The 24,408-nt window shown below is 49.3% G+C and overlaps 1 protein-coding gene across 9 annotated transcripts in view; it reads right to left on the bottom strand.

The window, feature by feature from the left end:
* RGS12 (regulator of G protein signaling 12) overlaps positions 1-24,408 on the bottom strand; it is a 131,729-nt gene that overhangs the window by 57,473 nt on the left and 49,848 nt on the right. For all 9 annotated transcript variants that reach the window (XM_087434846.1, XM_087434851.1, XM_087434849.1 and 6 more), the window contains one exon: positions 2,088-2,109. In XM_087434846.1, the coding sequence (XP_087290972.1) occupies positions 2,088-2,109 (22 nt within the window). The remainder of the gene's footprint in view (positions 1-2,087; positions 2,110-24,408) is intronic.

Genomic DNA, 24,408 nt, shown 5'->3' with positions numbered 1-24,408 from the left:
AGAGCTGGGGCTATCGGGTAAGATGGGGTAGGAAGCGAGCACCGTGAGCCTCAGCAGCCAGGGGGCTTCCCTCCACGGGCTCTGGCGTCAGGCAGACCTCCAAGTCTGAATCCAGCCTCCTAGCTTGGTGCCCATGCGACCCTGGTCAATTCACTCTCTTTCTGCCTCAGTGTCTTTATCTGTAAAGATGGCGGAATATAATATATACCTCCTAGAACTAACATGCAAATTAAATAACTTTTCTTCTTATGATCAGAAAAGAAACTGAAGGTGGAAAAACAATAAAAGCATGAAAAGAATTAAATAAAACACATATGTGCCGTCTGGTGCAGCTCCTGGAATCCAGGGCGTGCTCATGAAATAGCGACTTCCTCCCTCCCCCGTGCCACCAAGGGACTCTCAGGGCGAAGGGCCCGTCCCCAGTGGCACCAGGGTCTGCAGAAGAGAAGAGAAGGAGGGACCAGCAGGGCGGAAAGCCCCCGCAGGGGAAGGGGAACCCCCGCCACCAGCCAGGACACCACTTCCTTAGACACACAGGGCTGTGAGTCAGGGGCTTCCCACACCTGGGAAGTTCAGTTTTTTTAAAAATTATAAAATAGACCATGTGATAAAACTCCCTGGAGTTCCTGCATTTATTGGTGACAGAAGAAAATTTCATAGATGAATAAAGCTTAATATTTATGATTAAATTGAACATATTAAATAAACTGAAATTTATAAATTTCCTGCAGAAATTAATGTCTTCTATTAGAAAAGATAAATTAGAACACAGTTGAAAGGGTAAACATGAATAGAATATTATAAAAACCCACTCACTTTTATCCTGGGTTTGGTTACAAGTCCTATTTCTTTTCATTAAGTAAGTTTTTCCCACTTCCAGCTTAAGAATGATTAAATGACATGATTTTCATTATATATAAAACAGGTAACATAATTCCTTTCATTAAAAAAAACAAATCCCCAAACATAAACTTTAGGATCTCTCAGGTCTCAGCATGTTTGTAACTCAAGACTCACTCCCTCCACACTTCCCACAGACGGACGGACGGACGGACTGCCGCGGGAGGGCTCCAGCTCTGCAGCCTCATTTACAAGAACCCTCTCTACGGCTCTGGGCTGAAGTCGGAGTGTGGGACAACAGAAAGGGTGGAGAAAACCACACTTGGTTTCTCTGTAACTCACACTAAGAGGGTGGCCTCGAGCCCCGTCCCCCTTCCAGCTCCAGCGGGTCTGCTGTCCTCTGTACCTCAGACCCACAGCCAGCACATAAAAGAAAATAAAGTGCTGATACTTTTGAATAAATTATAAAATTCAACTCTCAAAAAACCACAAAAACAGATTAATTAGAAACATGTAAAACAAAACAAAACAAAATGTGTGAGCATAAGGACTTTTATGAGTATTATAAGAAACAAGGAACATTTGGAAGAAACTTTCCAAATCATTTTGGAGAGTTTTTAAAAAATTATTGAACTAAAATGATAAGAGTTACATCAGAGAAACCTTAAGTGAAATAAGACACCTCTGGCCATTTCCTTTTTGGATCGGTTCCTTTAAAAGAATTCCCATGCACAAAATTATTTAAAGATGAAAGAAAGTTTTTGATTCCTCTTCATTCCACAACTCTCAATTCACCTACACATTTCCTAATAAAGGGAAATTTAGAACTGAGAGTCTCACTTGAATTTCCAGAATTGCTCACATTCAGCAAGAGCAAGAAATCTTCACTTGCTGGTCTAAAAGCTGGTTACACCATGAGGGACAGCATGTTCTAACCTGTCCGGTGCAGATATGCAATAGGGTGTGCTGCAGCCCAACGCCCCGGAGACTACAGGCGCTCGCTCCATCCCACCAAAGCCCAGATTCATAACATCTCTGCAACACACAGCTTCCAGAACACATGTCTCGGCCACCTGGGAGCGACTGAAAGCTCCCCCCACAAATTAGCCCTGACTAAAACCCTCCCCCACGGGGATGGGGAAAGGCAAAGAAAATATCTTTTTTGAGTGAGTCAATGGCAAATACACTTTCACAGTTTGAACACTTCATCAAAAAAATAAAAATATACATTAGAAATTGTGACTTACCACCGTCGGATACAGTTGCAGACTGAAAGAAAAGAGAGAGAGACATGAGTTAATTAAGCCTCATGACAAAAGTCAAGAAACAGAACGTCCATCTGAGGAACAAAACTGGGAGATTCTTTGGAAAGTTCTTGGTTCTCAGTGCCAGGTGTCTGAGGAAAACCAGATACCTCAGTGAGTCAAGAGTTACTCTCCCACTTCCTGAGTGGACTCCGCCCAAGCCGGGCAAACAGGGTGACATCAGGACAATGCGGAAGTCATCACCATTTTCATTTGAAAAGAACAAATCCCAGTACGTTTGACATCACAGTCTTAGTAACAGCCTCAGTGAAAACAGCTTTACAAATTTCGGTTGGATCAGCCAAAGGTTTGCTGTATCAAGGCGGCAGGTGATCCATCAACGCCGCTTGCTTGCAAGTTGGCCATGCCCAGTGCTGGGCACTGCCCTGGGCAGGTCACACCCCCCAGGCACCAGGCTACTAGGATCCCCTCCACTCTACAGGGCAGGGCCCAGGCCCAGAGAGGTGAAACAGCCCCGGGGAGATGGTAGAGCAGGGGTCAGCCCACAGCCGGGGCCTGGACCACCAGGCCCAGCCGTCCGCCAAGTGCTGGAGGAGCAGCCGTGAGCAGGTAGGTTGGGGGAGGTTTCCAAGGAGGGAGTAGGGAAGAGGGTGAGAGACCGGAGGAGAGGAGGTGGCTGGCTCAAAGGCACGCGGGACAAGAACAAACAAGTCTTTCCAGAGAGAGACGCAGGCAGTACTGGAAGGAGAAGGCTGTAGGGGAGGTCCTGGAAGGACAGACATACAGAATAACAAAAAGCTACAAGATGGTCTTTGATGGGAACATCTGGGAAAGTCAATTTGGGGATGCACTTGCAGGTCAGATAGCTCCACAGGGAAGGTTACTTCCCCCAGAGATGTGGAGGGAGAAGAATCCAGAGAAGCCAAGAAAGGGGAAGGAACCGGGGCTGAGGAAGGGGAGGATCTTGGGTGGCACAGACACCAGGAAGCGGTAGAGGAGCCAGTGCGGGAAGGACTGGGGAGCTGCAGGTTGGGCCGGTTCAGGGCAGAGGCAACTTGCGGCCTTGTTGAGATGTCCTGGTCACAGCACAGGCCACAGCTCCACAGAGCAGCACACAGGCAAAGGCCCCAGAGGCAGCGATCAGGCGCCCAGGTGCATCTACAGCTTCGCTGCGCAGGACCAGGTGTAAGGAAACCTCCAGCTCCGCAACAGGAATGAACCCACGTGCTTCTCAGTGGCCACAGAAGGATGCCTTCCTGGGGCTCAGTCCTTGTGCAGAATCCCCACGATTCCAGCTTAGAAACGGACTCGCACCACGTCCTCTCTCTGCAGAGAGGGGTGAGACCGGAGTGCAGGATGTGTGGAAGGCTTTGCCAAAAGCATGGCTGACAGCAGGACGTGAACGAGGAGAGGGCCTAGACCATCTGGCTTACCAAACAGAGCCTGCGCCTCCTCAGTGTGAGGCCACGCACGACACCCCTTTCCAAATCCCGGACCTTCCCCAACGAGCAGAGGTCATGTTTTAAGACCCCTAAGGGCAGAATTCAAACAAGTGAGGCCTAGAGGTACCCCTGGGTTAGCCAGGCTTCCAGTTAAAGCCCCCTTTGCCTACGACAGAGGCACCATTCGTCCTCCACCTCGCGAGAGTGAAAGCATATATGTGTCGTTTGAGTTGAAAAAGAGCTATCCATGTCAACTGGCTTCTGTACTTATGTTTGATCATCTCATCCCCAGCACCAGGGCCCCCAACCCTTGCCTCCCAGTCTGCATGGAAGATGGGGGACCCTCTCCCATTCCGAGTAGACTTGGTCTCAGCCCCTCACCTTGTGGGAATTACACCTGCAAGACTAGAGAGCCCGGCTAAGTGACCCACCCTCCTCCCCCAAACAAAGGGTCTGTCCTCTGACAGACAGAGGAAGCCACTGCTGACTGTTTAGAATAGCCTGCCACTGTTTCAAACCATCGTTGAGTCCCAGTCAGAAATACTCTGAAACTGTATCCTGGCACCTTATCAATATGTTTTTTAATAGTAAAAACATACACTGTTGTGTGTCCAGTTTTTAAACTTTCATTTTGCCAGACAGGCAGGCAAAAGAATGAACCCCAGCAAGCCAACACTTGGCCATCAGCCCTCACCCTCCAAGGGTCTGATTTCCATTACAGAAGCGTGTGGTGGGTCTCCTTCCCAGGGCTGACAAATGCACAGTGCAAAGCTGTTCTTCTTCCCATGCTCACCATAAATCACCTACAATCATGTTATAAATTAAATAATATCAAAGGCAAATTATTCCCTCAAGATAATGAGAAGCAAATCTGCAAGACCCTAGACAAAATCAGAAATACTGTCAATAACATCTGAAAATAAATCATAAAATATAAACCTCATAAATATGAAGGAAGCGGTTCACTTCACGTTACGACCATGATTGAAACTAAATTCTCAGGCTTTAGCAGACTGAACAAAATGTACTAAAAAAATCTCTACACACATCCCAAAAATGAACTGAAACTAAAGATCCAGGAAAGAGGGGTGTCCCTGAAGCCAAAAGGAGACTGAAGAAGGTGGCGAATGAGAGTGGGATGCCCACAGAGAGAGAAACAGGGGGTGACTTTTCCTGAGCAGGTTACTTAATTTGCAAATAAATGATGCATAATTATCATTAACCTAACGCTTCTGTTCCCTAATATTTATCCTATTTATAAGCACACACCTGGGGTGGTAGGATCATGCCATTATATTAACCAATGCCAGTCGCCTGCACATGAAGGGCCCACTGCATGCTCTGCCAGCGCCTGACTCTGTGGCCCTTGTGTGAAGGATATGGAAGCAGGCTAAGGAGCACATCGTCAAGGACTTCATCCTAAGAGGCGGCAAGGTATAAGGAGGTGAGGCAGCCAGCCCCGATGCAGGTGACAGGTGCTCTGGGGGGAGCTCAGAGTGCGGCGTGCTTTACTTGGCATGGGGGGATCAGGAGGTGCAGGCAGGCAACCTGCTGACAATGGGGGGGAGGGTGGAAAAGGCAAGTAACCCCCAAATCATTTCTATTTGCCTCAGGATTAATGACATGTCCGATCTGACCAAAATTACCCTTTTTAAAGCCTTGTTTGCATTTTTGGAGGCACTTCCTGGCTGACAGGGGGAAGCAGCCCAAAATGGCAAAGATTCAGAAACTCCCATAGATAATTCCCCAAAAGCATCCCCACAAAGCGTGAGGAGGCCCAGCTGTGGCTCAGCCTGGCTCTGACAGGTAGGCATTCCCAAGTGTTGTGGCATGCTTAGACGACCAGATCCCTAGAAACAGTTTATGAACTCAAACTTAACACTCCTAGTGTTTATTCTGATAGCCAGCACAATCTGTATTAATAACTTGCTCTCATTAGCCTGTACTTCTTGGGTACTTCCCAAATTCCCATACCTACATGTTAGACTTACAAGAAAAGTACAGCCACAAAAACAAGCTGCCAGGGAAACAAGGTCCCAGTCGGTTAGCATTTTTCTGTGCTTACAATTTAAACACACCCCATCAGTACACAGCCCTAAAAAGGTCTATAATACTCCTCCAAGTCTGGAATTTACACTAACATAAATACATTTGTTTTAAGGAAACTTACAAAGTATTTTAGAGATGGAATTCAAGTTCAAACAATCTCCATTCCTCGGGTCAGCCTCTTAAACCTGACAGTTCAGGGGAAATCGATTTGAATTTATTTCTAGCAGGAAATTCATCGAGACCACACGTGTTCTGTGGATATTTTATTTTGAATTAATGTTTTGAAAGTTTTAGATGATTTATATGAAGAGCGCTATATGATGAATCTAGCCTTTATCAAGGTTGACTCTGTCAGTAACATTAGACAAAAACAATCACTAGAACACATCATTTCCAAATTACTTTGGTATAAGTAATATACAGTAATATAATTTTCAGTTTTGAGCCACTGACAAAATTTCCTACCTTAGACATAAAAAACATTAAATAACCATATATGATTCCTAAATAAGAGACTAAAGGCCTGCAAGTTGCCCAAATGTATCAAATGTTTTGAATACAAAGAGAAGAAATATACATAATCCAAATGATAAAAAACCTTAAGAAATTAACAATCCAATTTGCATCTAATATATATTTATTTGACCTTTTAAAAGTTGATCATTGAGGGGCCAGCAGTGGCACAAGCGGCTAAGTGCACGCGCTCTGCTGCAGCGGCCCGGGGGTTCGTCAGTTCGGATCCCGGGCGCGCACCGATGCACCGCTTGTCAGGCTGTGCTGTGGCGGCGTCCCATATAAAGTGGAGGAAGATGGGCACGGATGTCAGCCGAGGGCCAGTCTTCCTCGGCAAAAAAAGAGGAGGATTGGCAGATGTTAGCACAGGGCTGATCTCCTCACACACACACACAAAAAAGTCGATCATTGAAGTTTTAAGGTGACTCCTCGCTGGAGCAAGCCCAGAAGAGAGCCAGTCCATGTGGGGAAAACCCCAAGAGGCAGGGCAGGGGGTGAGGTGGAGCGCACACAGGACGCTGCCCAGGTCTGAGCCTGCTGGTGGGGTTATGCCGGCCTCGGCAGGCTCAGCCTGCCCAGGCCTGCTCACAGGCTGCCACACGCCAGCCTGCTCGCTGCTCTGCAAGCTCAGGGGTCTTCACACCTTTGACCCTCTAAGGAGTTGTCAAATCAATTCTGTGGGCCGCGAGCAGCGTTGGTTAAAAAATGAAATAAGCGATAGAACAAGGTGAAAGGAAAATACCAAGTACAGCCACGCGTCACGACGACAGGGACACGTTCTGAGAACTGCGTTGTTAGGCGACTGCCTCGTTGTGCGAACACCATAGCGAGTCCTTACACATGCCTACGACACACCGAGGCTACACGGTACTAATCTTACAGGACCACCTTCGTAGATGCGGTCCAGCACTGCCCGAAGCATCCTTATGCACAGATGGCTGTACGTCTCAGGGCCCATGCTGTGCTTGAGCCCGGCTTCAGAGCTGCACATCTGTGTGCTCGTGCATGCACATCCCGTGTGTGTGAGGTCCTGACATGACACTCCTATCCTACTGTGGGTTGTAGTCCCAGGACCCAACCCCTCCACCCCTCAGTCTGGAGCACCCCTCGCTGCTCCTCAACTCTAGCCTGCAGCCTCACCTGGTGAACCCGCCTACCTGGGCCGCAGCTTCACCAACAACTTCTCAGGGAAGCCCTCCTTGCCAGGCTCCCTGGGGTAAGCCCACCATAGCCATGATGACTGTCCTCAGGAGACAGCTCCTGGGCCCCTCGGTTATGGGGTACAGGAGAGCCCTCCCACAGACCTCGTAGGGGTCTGAGCAAAAGCGGCTGTGCTCTGCGGCCCCTCCCCACACTGGGACTGCACAGCGTCTTATCCCACCTCCAGCTCTCTCCACGTTCACACGCGAGAGTGCGCAGCACATACACACACATGCGCACACACCACACACACACCTTGCACTACTTCTTTCCAGCAGGTTCAACCAAAGAAACAACTGGACGTAAGGCTCAGGAGGCAAGGAAGAGGCTCGTATTTCTAGGTTCAAACTACTACATTCACAATAAAGAATCTCCGTGATGCAAGAGAGAGTGACAACAACAGGACGAAGACTCTATGGGTGTGTTCAGTGCTACACAGTGACAAACAGGACAGCTGGACACGGGCGTGGGATGTGGATAAGGAGGGTGGAGCCATCACAGAGCAGCACACAACAGTCTGTGCAGCCTGAGAGGGAGAGGGGACGGGCCCTTGAGGGCCTTCAACCGGATGAGGGCAGGGCGCCCAGAGTGCAGGGGTGAACCTGTGTGTCTCTTTTAGAGTGTGCATGCGCACACGTGTACTTGCATGTGTGTGCATGTGCATGTGTGCGTGTGTGTGTGTCCCAGAGAGCTCCTCAATCTTCAATAAAATCAGAAGAAACCCAATCAGGCAAAACCCACAATGATGGCACTTTCCCACGAATGTAACAGCTAATATTCCCACCATGCCCTTGGTGAAGCCTAAGATAATTCATTATAAAAACATTTAAAAGTACAAGGTAACACCCTGATGAAGTGGCACCCAGGCTCCACATTAACACTAGGTATTTGATGTCTACTTCTGACTTTACACAAGAATTCTCTGACCTTGCTGTGAAATAGACTGTAAAATCCCTTTTCCTCACTGGCTGGCCCAATTTCAGAAAAACAAGAGTCCCCAACGCAGAGACAGGGTGGGAAGTTGCAGAGGGGTCTGGTCTGACATTCATGACTTAGCATCCCAACAGGACAAACTCTTCCAAGTTAAGTTAAGGTAAACACTGGCCTTCCGGGAATGTTCTGGGCAGGAAGTGGCACTAAGTATAGTTCTCAGATAGACACTCTCACTGGGGAGCTCCTACTGGATAAACAGCACATTCGTTTATGTGCTGGAAACTAGAATACGAGGCCCCCACTCGCATCTGAGAATGAAGCCCAACTCCAGGGAAACGTTTTCTCATAAAGGCTGAGGTGTGTCATCTGTTTCAAAACCTCTGCCTAGCAGAGTCCACCTCGAGGTGGAGCCCTCCGTCCTCCCCAGGCTGGCTCTGTCCGTTCCCAGCAGCCCTGCTGGCCGGGGCCTGGCAGAGCCTGGGCTCAGGTGGCTGTGGGTGCAGGTTATGGGATTGCGGCCTCTCAAAAAAATGTTCAAGGAGCACCTGCTTGGGGCCAGGCCTCCTCCAGATGCAGGATGCACCCAACAAACCCGCAAACCCGGAACAGGCAGCCCTGACCCCATGGTCTTTATGCTGGGGGCTGGAGATAAATCCAGAAATGTCAGGTCCCCGCCATCTGGGCGAGGCAGGTGCCACCAGAAAGCGTGGTGCAGAGGAGGGCGGACATGCGTGTCCCCTTGGGCTGTCGCCGGAGATGGGAGTGCGGGAGGAGGGCTGATGCAGGGCAGAGTTAGCAGCCCTCAGGGCTCCAGGCAAAAGAGCAAGGTAGGCGAGGAGTGTCACGTAGGGACAGGTTTGGAGGGCCGGCCCACGGGCTGCCGACTAGATGCTCCAGGGTTGGCATGCGCGAAGGGCAGGGGGACAGAGGGACGAGTCAAAGTTGGCCTTTGGCACTTAAGCCCACTGGGCCTTCTGCCCGTCCAGGGGGAGAGAGGAGGAGACATGGACGTGCTGCCAGATCTGGAGGGGTCCCTGCTACAGAGGCAGGTTGGGGAGGGCAGCCTCCAAGTGGCGGCTTGGAAGGACCAGCTGCAGGAGAGAAGCAGGCGGGGCGGGCAGGTGAGAGGGCAAGCTGGTCAAGTGCCGGGACGCACAGATAAATCCTGCTGTTTTAGGAGACCTGGCGTTTTGAGAGTAGGATGACAAGCACTCACAGGGACCCCGTGCTCCCAGAGTCATTTTGGGATTGAGGGAGAGAAGGTGCAGAGCGCTGGACGGTGCTCACCAATGTGAGCTTGCCCCTCGGGACCCGGGAGAAAGGAGCCCGTGCCGGCGACACTGCAGGAGCCAGAGGAAGAGAAGCCAGCACCCATCTTCCAGCAAATGACACGGAGAGAAAGCCGCCAGTTGAAGGCAACCAACTTCTTAAAGAAAAAGAAAGGAAGATGTGAAAATAGAAACTTGATGGTATTTTCCCTCAGCTATACTAGGTCTTCTTATATAGATACAGGAATCAGAGTGTTCGTTAGAAGTGAGAAAAGAATTCATGCAACCAACAGATTAAGGGAGATAAACGCAGATCATCCCTAACAGACCCCAGGCCTCTCCTCCACCCAGTTTTAGGGTCGAAAGAGGTCTGGGGCAAAATATGTGCTAACTGACCAATGGACGGGCAGAGCACAGGGGGGCTGTGCCAGCCCAACAGAGAGGACAGACACCAGACACGGAGCCGGAGAGGCCAATACAGGGGAGGAGGTCGGTAGGCAGGCAATGAACAGAAGTCAGCTAATCTGAGCTAAAAAAAGAGAAACTCAGTGAAATGCAGAAGTCTGTGACAGCCCATCAAGCTGACCCTGAGAGGCTCAGAGACAACCAGGCGGAGGTGTCCTCAAACACATCAGCCCCCAGAAGGCCACGCCTGATGCGCTCCCTCACATCCCACGGCCAGCCCGGCAGCCTGGCCCACACTCCACTGTCACCACAACCGTGGCTCTCCTCGCCGCACCACCTCCCGGGTGCCTGCCTCCACTCCGACAGCCCCCTCCTTCCCTGGAACCAGAGTCTGTGCTGGAGACTCTCCAGAGGGGGACACCAAACTCCTCCTCTCAGATCTCTCCTCCTGCCCATGCCCCAGCCCTCGGTGGACCGAGAGAGGAGTCGGGCTGAGAGTTCCGGTCAAAAAAATGCCACGGAAGGAACATCTGGCCACTGGAGCCAGACAGTACCGACTCCTCATGACCACTCCTCCACCTTCCTCATCATGCCTCCACTTTCCCAGACGCAGACATGGGGCCCTGCCCTCTTCAACGCCAAGGCTCTGTCTTCCCCAAGCCTCTCCAGGGCTTCTCTGTGGGACCTGTGGCATCTGTCTTCCACACTCGCACAGCCACCCCTGGGACCCAGCACCATCCCTCCCGCCAGGAGCCATGCCTCACCTCCACAGCTCACCCCACCCCTCTGAGTGCGCAGTGGGGCTCCACTGCCTGGACAAGAAGACGCAACTTCTTTTTTATGGTGCAACCCTTTTTTATTTTCAAGTCTTACATGGAGCCCCAGTGAATGAAGAGGTAAAAGCCTCTTGGTCTCTGGAAGTTCTTTCTCTCCTGCTCTAGCAGCCCGAAGGCCCCTGCCTGGGCAGAAAGAAGTCAGAACAAATCGGTTATAACCGACGTGCTTTCAAATCCCTGAGAGACGGCCTTGAGAGACACACTTGCCAAGTGTGCAACATGGCAGAATGTGTATTCTACGACCAGGAAGGGAGGGACAAACCACAGGAGTGACTGACCTTCCTCCGCAGCCCTGGTCGCCTGAAGTGGGCACTGAAGGAGGCCCCACATCTCGGGCCCAGGGCGCTGAGCATGAGGGTCTAATGCCAAGTGAGAGCAGAGCAGGGACACCACAGGAGGGGCTCAGGGACAAGGCATCAGGTTAGACGAGCCTTAGTGCCCAAGGCAGGTCCCTGGGCTGTGGACCTAGCTGAGGTGGGGGCTGGCTCCTGCAGCTCAGAGGAGGCTGGAAAGGAAGGCCTGTCTGTGACACTGTGACAGCCATGGATTCACTAAACTGCTGCTGCCCTGCTTTCAGGCTGGCTTAGGAAGCCCTCCAGCTCAGGCCCGGCGGGAACTGCCACGCTGGAGCAGCACGCGGGGAGTTTTGTCACAGCCCTCCTGGACAGCTGCCCTGGCCACAGCACTGAGACAGGAGGCCCGTCCCCACTAGGGCCTGTGGCAGCACCCCACCCAGAGTGAGGCTCGGTCAGACACAGCAGGGGAGCTCTGGGTGCTAGTCCGAGGTCGGGGAGGGGGGTGTCACACAGGAAGCATGTTAAAGCTTTCTTCTTGTGACAATTCGTATTTCTTTTAGGCTGTGGGTTTTCATGTCTCCTCAATGAGTATCTTACTAGCATCTAAGACAGTAACACCCCATCGTGATGTGGGTTAAATATGACGGATTGCTTTGTCTTGGCAAAGGAGCATATCCATTTTCCAAGTCTACTCATGCTGGATCTCACTTTCAAAAAGATGGGGAAACGGTGCTCAGTTCACTTGGCCAGTGAAAGCCTCACGCCTTTCTAGGTCAGCATCCCACCAGCTCTCCTTTGTGCTTGTTAAATGATTATGGGAAATAGCTCCTCTCAAGGCTTAAGAGTTCTCTACTTCAAGATGAAAGAAGCTTACAAGAAGCACAGAGCCTTTTTAAAAACCGTCTCACAAAGCGCAGCTTTTACTGAGCACGTATATCCTATGGATGGAGCCCCAGCATTCTTGTGACACCCCCATTTTAAAGATGAACAATCTGAGGCTCAGAGGGAGAAGCAATTGACTTATGATCACAGAGCTGGCAAGGGGAGGAGCCAGCCTTCTGGCACCGGTCCCTCCAACTTTATCCCCTGCGCCGTGTGACTTCTCAAACACTGCAGGGTCAGCCCCTCGCAGGGACTGCCCAGGAAAGCAGGCCCCTTCTGCCCTCTCTTCCCCTGGCCCGCGTGGAGCCGGGCAGAGCTGCAGCATCTGACGCTCGCCCCACGACCTTCCACCATGCCTCTCGGCATGAGAGGAGGGGGCTGCTCAGTTTCCATTGCTTGAAATACCATACCAACCAGATTTTGTTAACACGCTCATGGGAACAATTTATTTGCCAGTTTGAGCATCTGCAAAAATTTCTAAGGAATCTAAATCATTTATATGCAAGTACAAAGGCAGATTTTTAGTGACCTTTTTGTTTACTCAGAATAAAATACAAAGTTTCTAAAACTTGCCTTTATATACTATTGAAATGAAAATGCAACCTACATATATGCACAAATAACTAACTGCTTAATTGGTCCTTTAAGGACATAATATATCCAAAACTCACTCTTCCACCCAGGATGTGAAGTGGAACGCACAGGAACACATCACTCCTCTGCCCGAGACAGCAGGGGAGCCAGGCAGGAAGACGCCTGTAAACATCAAAGCTACTCCTCCCCCTACAAAGTCAGCTTTATTAGTACAAGGGGTTTCCAAAATACATACTAAATATTTTAAAAATGCATTAAAATCTGCACTTATTTCCTAAGCACAATTCTTGACCTATCCAGCTGACCTATTTCTGTTTGCTATTGAAAAGGAAGGACGCAGTTCATTTTCTTATACCCAACATCCCAACCAGTTGCTTCTGAACGAGTAGTTTCCCCTGCAGTTCTCTACAGAGGTTCTAATTAGATATTAGGAAAAAATATTAAGATGAAACAACCTTCAGAAAAGAATGAATTTAAAATTGGTACCCAGTAAGTAGTGACCATCTTCTGTAAATAATTTATTTTTACCTTTATATCAACATAGCACAGCCACGAGAGGAAATAAAAATTATTTTTTACTTACTCTGAAAGCTTTTAAAAAAGTTTTACAGTAGGTTCAACTTTATAAGCTCAGATAAGCATTAAATATGACTGCCAATAGTTCTCTATGTATGTATATGAAACAATCAACTCATTACATCTAAAGTGTAAGATAAAAATAGTAATTTAAAGAGTATCAGATTTTAATACATTTATCTAGTTGAATTTCAATATTTTAACAAAGTTAATTCACTCATCTTTAAAATCTACTAGAATTACTATGGTAAGAACAAGAAAAACATTGATGCTTTCTGTAAGGCTGCCTTAGAACCAGGCAGCTTGGACCTCTGCATGGTTGGGCTGGATCCGGCATGACCAACTGCCACCCAGCTGAGATCTGGGTATTAGTCTGTGGTCCCAGAGACGGGCATTTACCTCCACAGGACTCACAACAAGCTCCATGATGCAGACACAAGAAAAGCATTTTCAAAGTTTATACTTAAAAGCTACCATTCACTAAACAGGCTGAAAATAAGGCAGTAACTAAGATGCCAACTTTTCTTAAACAATTCTGTTTAAACGACAAGAAACAGCTGGAATAACTTACCTGCTGATCATTTAAAATGTGCGTTTCCTTTGACAACCCTCTTCCCAAATTCATCTTAAGACAAGAAATCTTCCAACCCACACCAGGCAAGCAGATCTAAAATATACCATTTAACACCGCAGCATGCCTGTGCCTGTCAGGAAAGTTTAAAGACATTTCAGATGAAGTTCCATTTCACTCCCTTCGTAACCCATGGCAACAGGACACTGCAGGAAGCTGTGGTTTGCCAGGGATTCAGTCTCTCTCAATTGTCTCATACAAAGAAAAAAAAAGCCGTTTACATAAATCGCGCTGTGAGATCATTTTTAAAGTATTTCCTCTACCAAATCAGAAGAATAAAACTTCAGCTGATAGGGGTAATTTCTCAGTCAGTACAACAGCTGCAGAGAATTTGTTTCTTCAGCAGGGTGGTGCAGTTCGCAACCTTAATTACAGTGGCTGACAATTCTATTATAAGCCTCCATATGCACAAGTTTATGCGGTGCCAGCCCGCGAATCTGCTGTATTCCTAAAAGCTGTCTCATCTCGGTGCTGGATCTCTATTCCATGATCTGCTTTGTCTGCCTTCCAACATCTGACACAACCCGAAAGTAAGGGAACCATGACAGATCCGGATTTAAAAAGAAAACTGTTTCCAGAACCCAGGTATCACGGCAACACTACTTGTTAACTTCCTGGAGATTCAGGGGTCAACTGTGCACCTTACGGTCAAGATCTTACGGCAGTGGATATCCGGGATCTCATCTGAACGGGCCCCAGAATTCACCCCACTCCTGGAAGGTTAGATGGGAGCAGACCTCAGGGAGCATCTTGTCCTAGGCTGCACACCCAGTGCCCACAGGGCCAAGGGGCTGGGGTGATGCCCCTGGGGTTGGGGGTTAGGCCACCAGCCAGGACACTCTGAGCCTGCCCTTATTTTACATGAACATTCCCAACACGAGTATTCAGTGAACAGAATCTGCAACACGGGCACACAGTTCTGTGTTACTGCAGAAACGTACATGCCTGCCCGAAAGGTGAAAATCTCACAGATGAAAACGGGCATCAGCTCAAGCCCCTCAGACAGCTTTTCTCAAGAGATCCGTGCACAATAAACGTATGAAATGACACCAAAACAAGAGCAGGGAAGGAGCAGAGCCCCCCATCGCCATCCTCACCAGCACCACCAAGCGCAGGAACTGCCTGTCCAGCCTGGTGCATAGGAGACACTGGGGGCTGTGCAAGGGCTGGGCGAGTGAGGAGGAGGAGGAGACCGTGGCCCAGGGAGGGGAACAGCAAGGACAGGCTGCGTGGAAGAACTGGGACTTGAGGGTGAGAGGCATGGATGGGAGCAGCGAATGGCCCCAGGCAGCCCCACCTCCCCTCTGCATAGTTGTTCCTCCCTGGAAGTGGGTGGCACTGATGAAACAAGCCACAGAGAAGAGAAGCCTCGCTCCTTCCAGCTCGGCTTCCTTCATCGTCGTCAGCCCTGGGCTTCACGGGATCCCATGGGTGGCCTGCCGGGCCTGGAAGGGCCTTAGAGCCCCTGTCCTTGGCAGGGCCTCACCTTTATGTACCAGGGCCCGCCCACTTCACCTGTTCTCCAGGTCAGAAGACTAGGACTCACTTGTCTAAATCAAACGGGACAGTCAGGCAGTGTGAAGGAAGTGGGGGCTGCCACTTACCACCTCTGGGCACACGAACAATGTCACCTTTTCTGGGACTAAACCGCGTCTGCCAGACAAAGCCAGCAAGTCCGCCTCCCTTCCGGAGGGAGAGAAGCTGCGCCCAGAGTGCTGTGTGGTATAAACTGTAGATGTGCAAGGCTGAGACACGGGCCTGGCGGGAGGACACAGCACGCTCCCTTCCACTGCCATGACCCTCACGCTCCGCCTGCCCAACTTCACCCTCCAACACGCACTCACACACCCATACATGTGGACGCATGCACACACACACACACACACACTTTCAGAGAGAACACATCTGAGGGCTCTGGAAAGATAACCATGGGATTTTCACAGGTGGTCAGTCGAGCTCATCATTCTGCGACCCTGGTTATTTTCCTCACTGATTTCCCAGGGGCCTGTACTAATTTACGAATTTTGGAGGAGATGGTGGCCTCCAGGCCAGAGCGAAAGACAGCAGCATCCTGGCCCTAAAAGCCCACCAGACCTTGGTGACAGAGAACTAGAACGGACATGGACTGTGGGACAGGCCACGCCCACAAGGCACAGTGAACCTTACCCTGGGACCATGGGAAAACGCAGCACCTAGGCACTGAGCTTCCAGATTACCACTTAGGTGCCAAACATGTTCTTATTTTAATCATTTTAGACAGAAATATCTGCATCCCTGCAGAAGCAGCACAATTTCATCTTGTCTATGTGGTTTATCAAGTTTAGCCCAAAAAGCAGCCTGGGCCTATCAGGGTCCACGTGCTGCTGTCCCCTCTGTTCTTCTGTCTCTTTGGGGCTTTCTCAGTTTCCTCTTTCGCTGTCAACCTGCCCTGTCCTCCCCCTCCCCCACCCCTCTCTTTCCCTGCTCCCCTCCCCCTCCGCCCTCCACCCCTGGGGAAGTCTGCACAAGTTCTGAGGACGGAAACGCGTGGCCTCGGCGCCCCCTGCTGTCCAGGCCCAACACTGCCAGTCCCTGCCAGCAACACCTGGGCACCACCCCCACCCAGACAGTGATGCAGAAGAAGGACCAAGCCAGAGTAGGAGCGGGGGCTGCTGTGAGAGAGGAAGGAGCGTCAGGTGCTACGAGATAAGGAGTGGGGAGCTTCAAATGCGATGGGCCTAGGACGCTGGCTACAGCCAGGGAGGGAGTCCAGGAGCAAAAGCCCTCAAGAGAGGCCCTGTCTGGAAATGGGTGTGTCTCAGGCCATGGGAAGGGGCTGAAGGACCCCACCCACAGTCTAGAGAACAGTCCAGAGCAACTGGGGAGGCGGGGCTGGGTCCTCTCTGCCTCCTGGGCCCTGCCTCCCACCAGGCCCTGGTGCTGGGAGCGGGCTGGAGCACTGTGGCTTTAGCCATGGTGTAGCAAGCTTGCTCTGAGAAGGGCCAGGAGTAAACTTTTCCAGTTTTGCAGGTGATACACTGTCTCTACCACTCAACTCTGCCCTTGTCGTGTGAAAACAGCACAGATGTGCCAGTGGCCTGACTGTGGGCCAATAAAACTTTATTCACCCAACGAGCCGCGGGCAGATCTGGCCCTAACCATGCCCCTCTGCCCAGTTCCTGATCTCCACGGCTCTCCTGGGCTCGAGCTCCCTGGGCTCCTGCCCCCTGGGCTCCTGCCAGCTCTCCCAGCCCCTCACCCCCACCCCCCCGCCACCCCCATGTTCTCTAGTCCTGATGGGGGTGGTCCCTCCTGGTTATTTGGAAACTTGAGAGCTTCCTCTGAGCCTCCTCATGCCCCAGGAGCTCCTGGAGGCAGGGACTGCATTTTAAGGCCTCGGACAGCGGCTGCCTGGCCTCCAGCTGCCTTGTGCAAGGTTCTGGCCTTCTCCCTCCTGCACTACCCTCCTGATGAGTCTTGCTGCCCCTGCCCAGCCTCCACGTGCTCCCAGAGGAGCCCTCCAAACACAGCTACACAACCCTCCTGCAGGAGGAGCTGCCCCCCAGCTCTCCAGGCAGGGCCATCGGAGCCAGGGGATGATAAGCAAACAGCCCCGAGTCCCGTGATGAACGTGGGGAAAGTCGCTCTCTCCCTCACCTCCCAGCTGTGAACTTACCACAGGCTTCTATCACACACAGAAGAAAACCCAAGGTCTCTGCCTGGCCCTCCCTCCCTTCTGTCCCTGGACACACTGGCTGTCCCCTGTCAAGACCTTTGCATGGCTGGCCCCCTCCTAGTATCGAGGGCTCTGCGTGAACATTCCTTCCTCAGAAGGACTGTCCAACCACAGCATGCAAGGGAGCCCCATCTCTCCCCCGCACACCTGGCCTTGCTTCCCCATCACCATCACCCTGCCTAACATCTTCACGTTGATGCATCTGTCTCTGCATCTCTCACCTGCAGGGCGAGCTCCCTGAGAGCAGGACCGCTGCTGTACCCACAGCTCCAGGAAGAGTGGGCACAGAGAGAAGGCTGGAAGGACAGATGCACAGACATGTGGGCTGCCCCAGGTGCTCAGAAATCCTGGGAGAGGCAGCGTGTGTGAGTCTAGTGTGCACCCAGGAATGTGGCCCTGAAGCCAGCCTGCCCGGAGATGCCCAGCTGCAGCCCCTTCATGCTTCATGGACTTGGACAAATTGCTTCACCCCCAGCACCCTGCCTCAATTTCCTGCTCTATAAAGCAGAAATAATGACAGTTCCTATGGCATAGGGTTCATTGTTGTATCTGCAACAACAGGGCAGGTTGTAGACTCAGACGTCATTAGCCACGGCCGCCTCGTGTGGCGTCTGTCGGTGCAGGTTGGGTGATCCCCCCACTGCACGGGGCCCTGACGGGTCGAGGAGCTGCCCTCAGGGAGTGGGGGACATCATCTTCAAACATTACACGGAAATCACGAGCCAAGGAGACCCCAAGGGGGCAGGCGATGCTGCAGGTGCCAGGGTCTGATGGGTGACGTCTGAGCTAGGCCTCAAAGGATGACCAGGACTTTCCCAGTGCTTAGCACACACAGCACTTCCGATAAGCAGTTACAATGTTTAAACTGAGTATGATGAATACTGCTTATTCCCCAAGTAAATGCACAAAACTACCATTATCAATAAAATACGATTCTTGTCCAGCTCAAGGCCGCTTAGCAGACTGAGAATGTGACATTTTAAGTCACAGACGTGTAAGCAAGTGCAGTCTGGGACCCCAGGGCATGCATGCCCCGTCTCTCCAGCAGGTGTGGGCTCTGCAAGCCTGCACACCTGGGTCCCTCATTCCCGCTGTTTCCTGGCTGCACAGCCCTTCTCCGAGCTTCCAGGGCAACCCACCCTGCCCCTCACCCACTCCTTGGTCCACTTCCCCAAGCACACTCCCACAAATTTGCCCACAGCCCACCAGGTCATCCTCAGGTTTCAGGTGCCAGGACTTCTCCAAAGACACCTCCAGTACCAGAGGCCTCCCTCCCAGAACCCCGAGCCCACCTCCTTTCACCCTAGTGACCCTCGACCCCCTCCCTGGGCCCTGGCAGAGTACCCAGCACCCACCAGCTCAGTACAGGAGGCTTCCTGCCACTCCTGTACCAAACCAGAGGGAACTGAAGGTCCCAGAGCTGCCCATACCATTTCACGTGTACGCTGGGGGTTCCCATCCATGATGGTCGTCACTGCTGTACTCAACGGGCACCCTCCCAAGCCTCTCCCCCAACCTTACACTCACACACACAGTCGCACACTCACTCACTCTCACACACACAACCTAGCACATTCTTCATAATGTGAAGCTTCCTAATGCACTGGTGAGGACAGTTAAGCAGATGCCCCACTGACCTGACACTACCAGGAGCTCCTGCACAGCCACTCCTGCTCATCTCGGTTGGGGCACTGCAAGCCCATCGCAACACATCTCCTCCCCTCAGGCACCAGCACCCCACCTCCCACTCACTGCAGCTGCCCTTTGAATGAGGGAGCACATGTAGAGAAACTTCCGTGAACAGAATCACAAGTGCATCAGCCCAGCTCCATATACAAATATGGGTGAAGAGCCTGGGGCAGGTAACAATGAAGACAGAACTCCTAGAAGCTGGCTCTTGTCTCCCACGCTGGACTCAGGGTGTCCAGCAAGAACACACAAAGTGCAGTTTTACCGGGAACCTGGCTTGCAAGCAGCCTCTGTGCAAGTTCAGCTCAGGACCCCTGCACCTGGGCTCCCCCTCTTCTAGGCCCTCTGCACCTTGAAGATTTCTCACAAATGCTAAAACCATTGGCTCACACCCTCTTTCTGTACCTGACTTTAAACATCTGGAGGGCGGAACCGTGTCTGACATCCCGTGTGGGGCCTATAGTGCTGATCCTCGACAGGCATCTCGGGCCGCTGTCTCCTTGGTGACCACCTGCCATGGGCATAACCAAAACTGGCACCCTCTTAAAACAAAAACTCACCTCTGACATTTCCATAGCAACTCTCGTTCTCTGACCTCCACCTCCTGTCTCAAGAGCCCCTCCAACAAGGACCCCACCCCACAAGGATCTTCCCTCTTTCCCACGATCTGTCACCAGCTCATCTCCTCAATTTCCCTCTTACGCAGCTCAGAGACCAGCCTCTCCCTTCATCACTCCCTCCATTCACCCTCAGTTCCTCAGTCCCATCCCCCAATCTAGGCTCATTTGCAAAACCCTAACCCTAGTTGTCAACACTGCCTACTCCAGCTGTCCTAGCAGCTTGACAGGGCTGGAAGAGACGCACACAACCATGCTGATCATTTTTACTGCAAGCTATAACACAAATTTGGGAAATAACACAAAACGGAAATACATGGTTCAATGATTTATCACAATGTGAAACCCATGTAGCCCCCACCCAGGTCATAACAAAAAGCATAACGATGTTCTAGCTTTTCTTTATGGTTCTACGCTGTGAAAATTAATACAGGGAAATCTCATTTAAACTGGAGTCAGGAGGTCAGAAGAAGGAAGCTCCCATGCAGTACCACTGGAGATCAATTACAGAAAAGACAGTCAATTACAGACCACAGCAGAAAGAAGTCATCAATAGGAAAGAACTGTCAATTACAGGAAGAAATGTACATTGCATCCTAAACAGAAATCGATGACCCCAACAACTCAGCCAATGAGAAGCCATCACCACCCTGAACTCTTGCTTTTTTCCAATGGACTTTCCTGCAAAACAACCCCTCCCAATTTCCTCCTTTTTCTCTATAACGTTCCTCTCCCTTGTTTGTTGGATTTGACTATGGTCTGCCATAGCACGCATATCCCGAATTGCAATTCTTTTGCTATTCCCAAATAAACTCCTTTTGCTGGTAAAGTAACTGGCTATTTAATTTAATTTTTTTGGTGAGGAAGATTGGCCCTGAGCTAACATCTGTTGCCAATCTTCCTCTTTTTTGCTGAGGAAGATTGGCCCTGAGCTAACGTCTGTGCCCGTCTTCCTCTATTTTGTATGTGGGATGCCACCACAGCATGGCTTGATGAGCATTGAGTAGGTCTGCATGCTGAACCTGCAAACTCCAGGCCGCCAAAGCAGAGCGCGCGAACTTAACCACTACACCACCACGCCGGCCCTCGGCTGTTTTATTTTTAAGGTTGACAACACTGAACACACAACCAAAAGCCATGGCTTAATCTGACCTGTTTTCAGAGTCACATAAATGGAATTGTACATATGCATTCTTTTGTGTCCACCTTCTTTCTGTGATATTTATCCATGTTAGTGAGGCAGCCATAGAGCATTCCATTGCATGAATCACAATTTATCTATTCTTTCCACTGTGGGTGGACAATTAAGTTGCTTTGGTTTAGGAATCTTATGACTACTGCTGTTTTGAATTCTTGTACATGCCTTTTGGAACACATTATGTGTATTGCAGATGGAGTGGAACTGCCGAATCATAGGGCATATGTATATTCAAATATAGTTGGTAATGGCAAACCACCCCCCTCCGGGAAGTTTATAAGAGATATGATCTCTTTCCACTTCAGCCATTCTGGCGTGTGGACTTCACTGTGGCTGTAATTTGCACCTCCCTGATGACTAATGGGCTTGGAAACCTCTTCCAGTGTGGATTTGCCATTGGGATATCCTCTTTCCTAAAGTGCCCATTGGAATCGCTTGCTTACTTGCGTCCGTAGGCGTTCCCAGGATACACGGCCCTTGAGGCATACCCGTGTTGCTGACATTTTCTCCCCTTTCACTCTAGCAATGGTGTGTTTGGATGAGTGTAGGTTCCTAAAGTTCGCTGAGTCAGTCATCAATCTTTGTCTTTATGGTTAGTGCTTTGTGTGTCCAGTTTAAAAAGTCCTTCCCTCCCCAACGCCATGGAGATGTGTGCTTACATTACCTACCCCCCCCCCCAGCCCGGGTCATTCTCATTTGCCCTCATGATTAGAGCTGCAACACAGCTGGGACTAATTGTGTTTGTATGGCGTGGGGAGAAGCGAGTTTGTTCTTCCATGCAGATCTCTACTTATTCCAGCACCACTGAAGAGACCACACTCATCCTGCTCTGCCCACACAGCCAACTGCCCGCAGACACTGCTCTGTTTCTGTGCTTTCTTCTACTCCACTGTCTGTCGGTCCGTGTGCCAACATTTACACAGTCTCAAACTGCTCTAACTTTATACAGTAAGTTTGGATAACTGATAGAGGAAGTCCTCCTGCCTTATCCTTCTTCAAGAATATCTTGGCTACTTTTGGCCCTTTGCATGCCCATGAAAATTTGAGAATCTTCTTCTTAAGTTCCACAAAACACCTGTTGGGATTTTGATTAAAATTGCATTGAATCTACAGGTCATTTTCTAACTGTATGCACAACCGATTTTTGTATATTGACCATATAGCCAGCAACCTTGCTAAACTCATGCATTAATTTTAATAATTATTCTATAGATTCTTTTGGATTTTCTATGTTACAATCATATCATGTGAGAAGAATAACATTTTCATTTTTTCTTTGCAAGCTTTTAAACTTCTATTGTTTTTACTTTTCTAGTACACTGACTAGGACTTGCAATAAAAATTTAAGTAGACATGGTAACAGCAGACATCTTTCTCTTGCTTCTTGATCTCAGAGGGAGAGCTTAGGTTTGATGCATGCTATAGAGGTTTTTTCATATCCTTATCAGATTAAGGAAGTTCTCTTTAATTCCCATTTTGTTAAGCTTTTTTTTTTTTTTAAAACCATGAATGGATACTGAATTTTACCAAATGCCTTTCGTACTTCTGTTAAGGTGGTATATGATTTTTCTACTTTACTCCGTTAATGTGGTAACTTACATTGATTGATTTTCAAATGTTAAAAACATGCTGGGTCCTTGGACTAAACGTGAACTGCTGGATTCAACTTATATAACAATGTTTAGGACCTTCACACCTGTGCTTACCAGTGAGCTGCCCCGTAACTCTCCTTTCCTCTAAGGTCTTTGTCAAGTTTTGGTGCCAAGGTTTTGGCACCAAATAAATGAGTTGGGAAGTAATCCCTCTTTATTTATTCTTTTGCTAGTTTAGTTTGTTAGTTCTCTGTTTCATTAATTTCTGCTTTTCCCTTCATTATTTCCCAGCTTATACTTCCTTTGTGTCGGTTTTATAGCTCTTTTCCTAACCTCTTGAGACGACTTTCCATTGTCCTTCATTTCTAGTATATGCATCGTAAAGCTGTAAAGGTTCCTCTAAGCACAGTTTTAGCTGTATCCCACAGGTTTAGATGTGTGTATTTTCATTATCATTCAAAATATGTTCTAATTTCCATAGTGATTCTTCTTGGAACTACAAGTCACTTAGCAGTGTACCGCTTACTCACAGACGTGCGTGTGCCATCTCTCTGTCGCTGGTTTCTACTATCCCTCCCTGTGGCACAGAACAGACTCTGCATGAAGAGTCTTTCATATTTGTTGAGATTTGCTTTACGGTCCAGCACAGTCAACTTTCGTAAATGTTCCAAGAGGGAGTAAAAGAACACTTTTATTGGGTGCAGCGCTATGCCTAAGTCCAGGTGGCCAAGTTGGGAGTCATGCCGTTCAGATCCACTCTCTCTCTTACGGACTTTTTGCTGCTCAATCTGCCAGTTATGGAGCAGGGAGTGTTAAAAATCTCCTGCTGTGAGTATAGATTAGTACATTTCTCTTCCCACTTCTGTCAATTTTTGCTTTAGATATGTTGAAGCCATGTTATTGAATGTATACAAAATTTAGAATTATAACTTCCTGCTGCCTTTTATCATTATGAAGTCTCCTCTTTTATCTTTAGGAATGCCTCTGCCTTAAAATCTACTTTGATATTAATATGGCTATGTTACCATCTCTGATGAGTACTGCACGGTGTGTCCTTTTGCATTCTTCTATTTGCATTGTTATATCTTTAAGTTTTAGATGTGTCTATAGTAAACAGCATAATAGATTTTTAATGAAGTCTGACAATCTTTTCTTTTTAATTGGAATATTTAATTCATTTATAATTAATGTAATTACTGACATATTTGGACTTGACCATTTTACTAAATGCTACCTAGCTGTCTTTCCTGTTCTTTGCCCTTTGTCTCTCCTTTCCTCCTTTCTCACCTTCTTTCAAATCCAGTATTTTTTATTATTCCATTTTTCTCCTTCTATTAATTTGAAATTTATTCACTATTTTATCGTCTTAGGTTACCCTGGAGATTGCAACATGCGTCCTCACCTTATAAAAATCAAATATTAATTGGCACCTTTACCCTCTTCCTAGCCAATGTAAGCACCCTGAAACCCTCCAACTTCATTTACCTCCTCCCAGCGCTCATACCATTGCTGTGGTGTAATTTCATTTTATATATTTTTATACCAAACAAGACATAGTTATCGTTTTATACAGTCACCACTCATTGAACTGACCCACACGTTTTCCATCTTATCACCCCACCTCTGTCTTTAGCTTTCCTTTATGTGGGTCCTTACTGGGTCCTCCTCCTCATCCTAGTGTTGAAATGACCCTCCATCTGAGTCTGCCTTCATGGGACCCAGTCTAAGACACTGGTGCCCAGAGGGGCCTCAGGAAGTGGACTCAAAATTGGACTTGTGCAGAGGAGCCAGTGTCAGTGGTGGTCAAGGGAACGCAGAGGCCCTTGGCAGGCTGTAGTGCAGAGAGAGCTGCTAACAGGCCCAGGAT

This window comes from Ceratotherium simum, chromosome 8, assembly GCF_057802395.1.
Source record: "Ceratotherium simum simum isolate JZ-2026a chromosome 8, ASM5780239v1, whole genome shotgun sequence".
Classification (NCBI taxonomy): domain Eukaryota; kingdom Metazoa; phylum Chordata; class Mammalia; order Perissodactyla; family Rhinocerotidae; genus Ceratotherium; species Ceratotherium simum.
This window is presented reverse-complemented; position numbering and strand designations above follow the sequence as displayed.